This window comes from Anoplopoma fimbria, chromosome 4 (genome assembly GCF_027596085.1).
Source record: "Anoplopoma fimbria isolate UVic2021 breed Golden Eagle Sablefish chromosome 4, Afim_UVic_2022, whole genome shotgun sequence".
Classification (NCBI taxonomy): domain Eukaryota; kingdom Metazoa; phylum Chordata; class Actinopteri; order Perciformes; family Anoplopomatidae; genus Anoplopoma; species Anoplopoma fimbria.
The window spans coordinates 12,150,387-12,160,228 of NC_072452.1; the positions used below are offsets into that span (position 1 = coordinate 12,150,387).

The window sequence follows — 9,842 nt, forward strand, 5'->3', positions numbered from 1 at the left end:
TGCAAAAAAAAAGTGATACTGCTCACAAACATGACTGAAATCTCTACAAAGACATTCAGTGAATGAAATAATAATATATAATTAGGAACACTCAGAAGAAAGGTCGCACAAATTCTCCTTTGGATAACAGATTATACCTCAGATACATATCAGAAGGAGCGGCGTTTAGGACAAGGTACAGCTTTGGATACTTGTGCAGTTTGTTGACATGTTTCCTCCTCTTCCTCCTAGACGTGGTAATTACTAGTCATGGTCTGCAAAGAAGGCAAGTCACATGCTTGCTGCAGCTGCTTGTCTATCTGGCGAGCAGGCACAGCAGGCAAAAAATAGCTGTGATGGCGACTCTGCGGTTGTCTGGCGGCTAGAACAAACTGTGGTACTCCGGCCACGAACTACAGCTGATCCCACTTTCTTGATGCTTGTTGATGATTAATTTACTGATTGATTGGCGGCTAGGGCTTTCAACAAAACTGGTAGTTATTGGTCTTCATCAGAGGCTGCTCCTCTTCCTGGTGGTCACAAGACTGGTCACAGGGGCCGTCGCAGCACTTGGGCTTGTCACACTCTTCACCCTCTGTGACTTGCTGCTGCAAATTCTGGTAGATTAGCTGTGGGGAGGCAGCAATGGGAGCGTGAGACTAGATCCAACAAAGCCAAATCTCAGCTTCATCTGAATATTATGGTGTGATAAAGGAACAAATTATTGCATAAAAATAATAATAATTGTGCATATCTCCCTTTGGAACAGCACATAATGATATCACAAAATAAAAAATAGTTTCGGCTAAATCGGTTGTTTCTGAGGGACAATTGAATTTAAAATAATACGTTTCCTGACGACATTTTGGCCGTAGTGTGACATGTTTTGTCACATTTATAGTTTTTTTCGCAAAGCTGAACTCTGCGTCACAATAACTCACTTTTTCCTGCTCAGGTTGTTCCCCGAGTAGTCTTTCTATCATCTGACTGATCTTGCTAAACGTCGGACGCTCTGTTGGCTCCAGATTCCAGCACATCTTCATGATCATGTAGCTGAAAACAAAAGTCAAAACAGATTTCAGAGGAGTTGATGGTACACATTTTAAAGGGGGGTTTGAAACTCAAACTGTGTACTGTTCAAATAAAGAAAACTGTATAACACCAAATTAGACAAAAAGGAGAGGCTTATGGAGGTGGTGACGCAGTTGGATAAGAGACTCGTTCATAAGCACCCCTGCCCCTCCAGTCTCATTTTGCTGCCATGAAATAGCAGTTACATGGCTTCCTAGCTTTGAGATCATGTGGCTAACAGGCAGAACTGAGGCCTGACACACAGCAGAACAACAGATGATTAGGCCCTGACTCAGATTCAGTCGCCTCTGTTTCCCCAATTATTCCGGGTGGTGTGACAGCCACGGCCAAATCAGCACACACAGATATAAGGGCCCTCTGAGATATTGGGAAAAACACTCTCTTTATTTTCTCATTATTGCTTTTTAAGTCTGGACTTTAGGCTTGTTATGTTTTGGGGTTAGGAGATAACCCGAAGCAAGTAAATAATAGGAATAATGAAAGTACTTCATGAGGTTACCTCATGTGTCAGTTATTTCACATGTTTGAGCAGAAGACTGGCAAAGAAATAAGGGATCTTTGTTCTGTCGTGATCAACATTTGTGAAGCACGCAACTTGAACTTTTCAATGTTGAAGTCAACTTGGGATCAACAATTTTTTATGATCAGTCATAGTTAAAGCTTATTTCAACTAAAATGTTATTAGTTGCCATGTTCCTCAGAGTCTGCTGAGCTATGTGATAACATTTTAACAAGGGGATAAAAAGGCTACTATTACTGAAGCTCAACTAATAATCAGGTGACATTGCCCGGACAAAGTAAAGTGTTTCAAAGGGGATCTGTGAGAAAAAGCAGCAGTGATTCATCTTTTAATGAACCAGGCTTTATGTTGCTGAGGGATCGAGCTTACATCTCAGCCGGGGCAAAGTTAGGTTGGCACATCTGGTAGCCGCGCTTCACCATCTTGTAAAACCTGGAGTCCACGGCCACACTGGGGTAAGGGCTCTTGCCTGATAGATAATCATATACAGTAAGTTTAGCAAACAAATGATAAAATAAATGTGTGTAAATGAAGGGTACATATGCACATGTTCTGACCTAAAGAGAATATCTCCCACAGGAGGATGCCGTAGGACCAGACGTCACTCTGGATGGTGTAGACACATTCAAAGATGCTCTCTGGAGCCATCCACTTCACTGGCAGACGGGCCTTCACGAACAACATAGCAAGCACAAAAAGTGTTTTTTTAAATATAGACTATAAATTGGTTAATGTAGGTTAACTTTAGCTCTATTGTACTCAGGGACTTACATTGCCCTTCACCACGTAGTTGGAGTCATTCATGATGTCACGTGCCAGGCCAAAGTCACAAATCTTGGCCACTCTTCGGTCGGTCAAGAGGACATTCCTAGCAGCCACGTCTCTATGAATACACTACACACACACACACACACACACACACACACACACACACACACACACACACACACACACACACACACACACACACACACACACACACACACACACACACAGTTTGTCTTGGGTTGTATTTTCACACATCAAAAGACAGAAAGCTCACAGAACAGTGTATCTCAATGCAGCATGAAGAATAACGATCTGTACATTGTCACTATGACGATGAGTAAATACAAAGAATGTAATGGGAAATACCCCTTACAGGCCCCTCAAGGATGATCTCAAAGGTCATTAATCATATTCTATAAAAGGCGGTACTTTTGCATGAAAATGTGGTTTCTTTTTTCCTGAAGACTTTGCTTGATGTGTGGGATAATATCCATGTTGGGGGACAACACAGCAGCTGCTGCTGTAAATGTTTACAGTAATGTTTTCTGGTTTCGATGTGTGATCATTTAGATAATTTTTTTTGTGGTAAAATTACTTACGTTTTTGGCAGCCAGAAAGTCAAGGCCCTGAGCCACTTGAAAGGAAAACCTCAGCAAGTCGTCAATGTCAAGCGGCCAGTCGCCAGTTTCCTCACACACAGAGTCTAGGCAAGAATTTAGACAGGAACATTGTTAGTAACACACATGATGCTGCATAATGGATGTGTTTGTGTTTATTTAATCTGTGATTTTGGGGGGAATCTTTTTACCTGGAGATGATTCCACATTCGGTACCTTGCTGGGTCTCATCTCTAAGTAACTGCTTGAAGATGTACTGGAGATCCCACTGTCACTGTTGGATGGAGAAAACAAGACAAGAAACACAGAGTGGTGTCAGAAATGTGAATGTTTTTTCACAAATTCCCCCGTCATCCGTCTGCCCATGTCTGGTGACGTACCTTCTGATGAACTGTCTCTCACTGCTGACGTTCTTGTAGTCATTTGATTCCTCCATAATGTCGGGAACGCTCATAACAAAGTTCTCAAACGTCTCTGCCTTCTGGCGAAGGAAGTTCAGGAGGTCGCCGAGGCTGCAGTACTCTGTGATCACAAGCACTGGTCCTGATGAGGAGACACACCATGTTATGACCCTCTCAACAAGGGAAAACATAGTTGCGTGCAAATTCCTTGAATAAACTAGATTTTCCGTGAGCAGAATGACTTTCAAAAGCAAATTTCTACTGTATTCTGGTTTCATCAAACATGATACAGAGCAATAAAGGCTGCTGTCTGACCTCCATAAGTGCAGGCTCCCAGTAGATTGACGATGTTCTTGTGGTGTCCCAGGTGGCTTAGGATCTTCAGCTCAGACATCAGAGCTTCCCGTTCATCTGAATGGGCACTGGCTGCAGAAACACAATACAGATTTGTCATTTTGATCCAATCTGATCATGCGCTACAACGGATTTCACTCAGTAACATTTTCCATGGAGCATTTTCAGATTTCCTGGTCACTCTGACTTGCTTACGTTAATAACACTCTCTCTGTTTAATCTTAAACGTCTTAAGATCAGCTCACCTTTTAACATTTTCACAGCTACACGCAACGCATTGTCTTCCATTCCCAGACCATAAGCTGTGGCCTCAACGACCTTTCCAAAAGCTCCTGCACCCAGGATCTTCCCTGTTGGGACAGACAATACAACAAGAAAACATTTTGAGTAAAACCCGCCCAGATCAGTCTGTTATTCACAATCAAATTTCTGATATTTTTTTTTCTAATCTTATTAGGTTTATATTCACTACTATACTCTATTTTTATAGAATAATGTTTTAAAAACATTTCAAAATAAGTGCATTTGAGTCATTTTATGATGACATGGTGCAGACCTAGCTTCAACTTGTCTCTTGGGAACTCCCACTTCTCATTATAAGGCAGCTGTGTGGGGTCAATGAAGGTGTAGTTGTTTCCATCTCTTGCCTCAATGATCTGCCAGCGGATCTCATACCTGGGTTTCTGAAGAGGAAAACAGGAGCAAATGAAAGTAAACCACACCAACAAAAAACAGCAACTGAGTAGCCCTGTTCTTTGGAAATATTTGAATGTCTAAACAATACTCTACAATTTAGACTGCTGTATGTTTTAATGGATGTAAGTACGCATTACCTGCTTATATTTGTATAATAGAAAAACCAGTAGCACAAGGAGGATGGCCAGAATGCCTGCTGCTCCAGTCAAGGTGGAAGTGAAGAGTTTGTCTGCACAATCAGAAAAAGATCATGAACTCACTATTTAACTAACATGGACTGACGTGGGTCATACAAGCTCATATTCTCTAATGTTCCTCTGTGGATGTTGTGGATGATGCATCGTGTTGTGAAATGTTGAGCGGCACAAAATGAAACAATAGAACTATGCAGCTTCATAACAACAACAAAGGGATCTGCTGACCATGTCGACACAATTTCACAAACCAAGACATCAGATTTAGTTTGAGCACCATGTGATCACATCTGAAAAGGAATAAATGATAATCAAACGATCCAACGCTCACCAGAAACCTCCATGGCAAAAGTGTCGCTGCTGACGCCCACAAGGTTGAAGGCCACACACTCGACCGTCATCCTCCGGCTGGACGGCCCCACGGTGAGGACGCTCTCCACCTCCACAGCCCCGTACTCCTCCCTCTGGACCTCCACTGTGGGAGCCGTGAGAGGGATCGCCAGCTGCAGCCAAGTGGTGTTTTCATTGCACCTGCCTCATTGCAAAACATATACAGTCAGGCTAAGGACCCACTGTTAAGGGTGGAAGTGTGAATTAAAGCACAATACATCAAATGTGATGACATTTTCTCCCTTAGCAGTGATACGTACGTGGGTCGTATCCCAAAACACTGGTACCAGATGATTCTGGGGGCAGGATAGCCAAATGAGGTGCAAGTGAGCGTGGTTATGTTTTCCCATCTCACCACAGCAACCGGTCTCTCTGCCAGTGAGAAGAAAATACATGTAAAGAGAGACCAACAGCAATTATCAATTATTATTTTGCTCTGTCCAGAGAACTTAACACCATGAATGTGTTACTTACGATACATTTGGACTTGGAATGTGACGGATGCATTGGCCAAATTGCTCTCGGCGTAGAAGGTGTATTTCCCCTGCTCCTTTGCATTCATTCTCTTCAGCTGCAGAGTGGCATGGTATCTAAAAAAAAAAAAAAAAAAAAAAAAAAAAGGATATTTTAACTGTGAAAAAGAGGAATCTGAAGTGACTAGTTCTGCAGTGTAAATGTAGACACTTCCAATGAATCATCGCTGAGTATGTAAACAGATTAAAAAGAGAACAACACTCTTCCCTCTAACATGACCTGAGGCATCACAATGACCTTGGTGTTCCCTATTAAATTCCCCCAAAATGCACCGACAGCATATTTTAAAAAACTGAGTAGCTTCCCCTTTCCACTGTACTCGTTATTGTTTGTTTTTTACATTTAAACTGTGCTGACATACCGGAGCTTTTGGAGACTGCTTTTTTTTAAACTTTTTTTGCTCTTCATTGTCACCGGCCTTGGTGTTTTACCTGTTGTTGTATCTGATGAGCTTGTGCTCCTGTGTGGACGTGTTGGGAGATGTTGGGGTGTGCCATCTGTGCTCTGTGATGTGAGGGTACGCTTCGATGAGCACGGTCAGCTCCAGGTCTTCTCCCTCGTTCACCTCCACTGAAAGACCCTTGTGGGCTAGTTTAGGGGAGAGCTGAGGCAACAGCCTGATGTAGGCCTTGTCTTTTTAGAAGAACCAGAAGAGTTTGTTTTTAGTGGTTGATAAATGTTCAAGGCTTTTCATTATGAGGCATAGCAGGAGCGATGTTTCTGTAGCTTACCTACAACCAGCAGGTATGTCGTTGAACTGTTCACCCCTGCTTCATTAGTGCCAATGCAGGAAATGTTTCCTGTGTCTGTAAGGTCCACAGTCAGGATGGTCAGTATGCTCTGTATGTCCAGGCGATTTTCTCCACTGGAACGAACCTTCTCCTCTATGGTTGGTTTCTGAAGACAAAAAGAGCAAATAAAAGTCTGAGTTAAAATCATGATTACCGCAACAATCAAGAAGACCCTCCAAATGCCTCGTACGGACCGACTTGGTGGTGTACTTCCAAGTGACATTGTAGTTGAAGTTGGGGTTGTGTGTTGTGCAGCGAATCTTGAGTTCCTCCCCAACAATGCGCACATATTCATCTGTCTCCAAGAGTACGTATGGAGGGAAACGAAGCTCTAGAGCAAAAGGAAATCATAAATGAGTATTAAACTTGATGCATGTATCACTTAAAAATGAGTCTTTGACAGCTTTGGGTGATCTTTCCCAACAACCAAGTGGCCTCACTCTGAATGACATAGATGGAAAAGGCCTTGGAGAACATTTCCACTCCGTTGACCCTGGCTGTGCAGACATAGTCGGCATTGAAGCTGGGGTGGAGCCTGTGGATGAGAATGCCACGGTGCCGGTAAACTGTAAAGTTCATGCCCGGTGGCACGGAGGTGCCGTTGTCCATGCGGAGGCCCAGGTCTGTGGCTGTCGGGTTGGTCAGCAGGCAGGGCAGCAGGTAGTCCTCACCCTCCTTCTTCACCACCCGCAGGGACGTGCTGCTGGTCCAGAATGCACGGTTTGACTCTGGTAAAGAAAAGGGCATGGTGACGATTCATTAGAGCAATGGAATAATGTGAGATTTACACTGAGGGAATATAATAAACAATCACAGAAGCGTATAACCAGTGTGGACATGTTTAATCCAAGCACTTCCAACTCATCATTAGGAAGCTTGTCCTACTGTTCTGTTCTCATTCATCCGTGCTCACCTTTTACGTACACATGCACTGAGGAGCTGAGTTGCTGCGAACCAGCAGTGTAAACACACTTGTATGTTCCAGTGAATTCTGCAGAGGGACGTTCCACCTTTAAGGTGCGGACTCTCCCGTTGCCCTTGGACACGAAGCGTCTGTGTTTGGCTAGCCTCGTTTGCCAGTTTACAGGCCCGTCGCCCTCACACCTCAGATCCAAAGGGGTCCCGGGTCTGACCACCAACTCAGAATTCTCCAACACCTTAGAGTTGAACTTGATCACTGGACGCCTCCATTCGGCTGAGAAGGAACAAAAACATTAATTAATAAATTAATTCATTGACTTTTAAGGCAATGGAAGCACAGTTAGAACAAATTAATCAAAACACACTCAGTTTTTAGAATTATCAGACAGTATTTTGGTTGTATTATGTGTTTCCGTAATGATAAGTAGAGACTTTGTTTCTGTTTTGCTCATCTAAAAAAAAAAATTGAGAACGCAGAGATGTCTCGCCTGGGCCATGATTCAGAACTATTTTGGGAGTAATCCCATGAATTCAGGAAACAAATATCAGACTTGGACCCTGAGAAACTCCCTCTTTCAATCTTCCTTCCTTTTTACATCTGTTACTCTTTTTTTACTGCTCTGTTTTTTTGGTCATTATACTACGTCATCACTCTACCATAGCATTTTCTCTGAGGGTCTAATAATGATGTGGATGGGCTTCAGGTCTCTTACAGAAACCAAAGGGTGCCTTGTTGGTGTCAGACGCGGAGCAGTGTCACAAAGTGTCAGTATTTGACAACCTGGGGGAAAAAACAGGCTGAAAAAAACCTTAAATGTTAATATTACTGCCTACATTCTTTCTCTTGGATGACTTTGTTTGTTTTTGGAAACTCAGCTGCATAATTCATAACATTTTGAGGGGGTTGGACCACTTTTGTTAAAACACTTGAGAGACGGACATGTCCTTCCTGTTAACCTGAAGCTTCCTCTCATTTAGAGTTCACTCTACACTTTCGGTAAAGGTTATTAAGTGTCTAGAGGTTTGGACAATATGTTTTGAAGCTTGAAGCAGAACTGAGACTCTATGTTCAGCATTTTTTCCTTTACACCACCACTAACAAGATAATGTTGAGAACTAGAAATGTAACAAATCAGCTTTTTAGCCCTGAACCTCCTGGCTGTCAGTACAACATGTTTCACTTCCTTCAAAGACCTTGTTCAATACTCTAAATTAACTATTCTTCCAACCTCAAAATGACCCCAATGGCACCTCACACTGTAATGCCCCAGAAGGCAAAATTAATGCATTCAGCCATAATGACATCAAACAACAGATGCTTTCATGTGCTCAAATGCAAATACATGAAATTGCAATTTCATGCTTGGCATATGTTGTGTTCAGAGCCGAACCAAATTGGAAAAAAAAGAGAAAGAAAGTGTGTGTTATATCTCACATGGAGACGCATGCAGTGTTTCTGAGCTCCTCTGCATTGAACACGAGTTTATGCCATTAAATGAACGATTAAATCATAAGAGCATAAAACACGAGAAGTCATGTAACTGCAGAGTATGGATTCTTATAATTAAGTGGTAAGTTGTAGTGCAGAGAAAAATGTCCTTTAAAGAATACATGCAAAACGTATCCAAACCTTTTTTACATATCAAAGACTTAACATCTTTCAAAGCAATATGACAATGATAAACAAAAAAACACCTCTGTATGCTTTGAGTAAGTCTCTTTCAATCAAATTGTTTTATTTTTGATTGTTTGAATCTACAGTAGCTGTCAAAAAACAACCAGAAAGGGAAGAGAAGACACTTTGTCATGCATCAATCAGTGTTTGTGTGGCCTTACCTGAAGCAGCAGAGGCCACGATCCCCAGCAGCAGAGCGAGGTAGGACTGCATCCTGGCTCAACTCCAAACCTGCAGTTTGAATGTTTAAGTTTGTGTGCTACCAAATACTTTTAGAAATTAGAAAATTGGAAAAACTCCTCTGAAGTTGTGCCCTAACTCATCCACCTCATCCACTTCTCTTTTCTGACATGGCAGAGCAGCTTTGCACAAATCTCTGCTGAACAGCAATCTATTCTTCTGCGATGTTTGTCTTCTTAAGTGTACATTAAAATAAGGAAATAGACTAATGTATGGAATACTTTGACAAAGCGTTCCAGGTTTACAATTATGGAATAACGAGTCCCTTCATCTCAAAATACAGCAGACATATTATGCATCACTCATTTATTTCAAAAGTACTTACCTGTAGATGTCTTCAGTTTAACAAAGGGGTAGGGCTATGAGTGCTCCCCAGCAGGGTTTGATGTTTCCAGCATCCAGAGCTGACACACGAGTCCCTTCTTCCCTTTCTGTTTGCCTCTGCCCTTCCTCTCCCTTCTACTTGTTTACAGCCTTTTCACCACTGAAGTCTCACAGCGAACATGATTCTTTTTTCACACAGCAAGTGGTGGAGGGTGGAGGGAACTGTCTGTGTGTGTGTGTGTGTGTGTGTGTGTGTGTGTGTGTGTGTGTGTGTGTGTGTGTGTGTGTGTGTGTGTGTGTGTGTGTGTGTGTGTGTGTGTGTGTGTGTGTGTGTGTGTGTGTGTGT

General features: G+C 42.4%; 1 protein-coding gene across 1 annotated transcript; it reads right to left on the reverse strand.

Moving 5' to 3' along the window:
- Positions 1-461: 461 nt before the first annotated feature.
- On the reverse strand, positions 462-9,644 carry LOC129090441 (macrophage colony-stimulating factor 1 receptor 1-like). Its single transcript, XM_054598092.1, has 22 exons — positions 9,498-9,644; positions 9,094-9,163; positions 7,250-7,531; positions 6,777-7,064; positions 6,531-6,667; positions 6,277-6,442; positions 5,977-6,178; positions 5,486-5,601; positions 5,272-5,383; positions 4,953-5,152; positions 4,565-4,656; positions 4,288-4,414; positions 3,977-4,081; positions 3,693-3,803; positions 3,357-3,519; positions 3,168-3,250; positions 2,959-3,062; positions 2,363-2,485; positions 2,149-2,260; positions 1,961-2,060; positions 921-1,032; positions 462-608 (listed from the first exon to the last, which is right to left on the reverse strand). The coding sequence occupies exons 2-22, from the start codon at positions 9,143-9,145 to the stop codon at positions 462-464; spliced, it is 2,934 nt and encodes a 977-aa protein (XP_054454067.1). The 5' UTR covers positions 9,146-9,163; positions 9,498-9,644.
- Between the last annotated feature and the right edge of the window lie 198 nt (positions 9,645-9,842).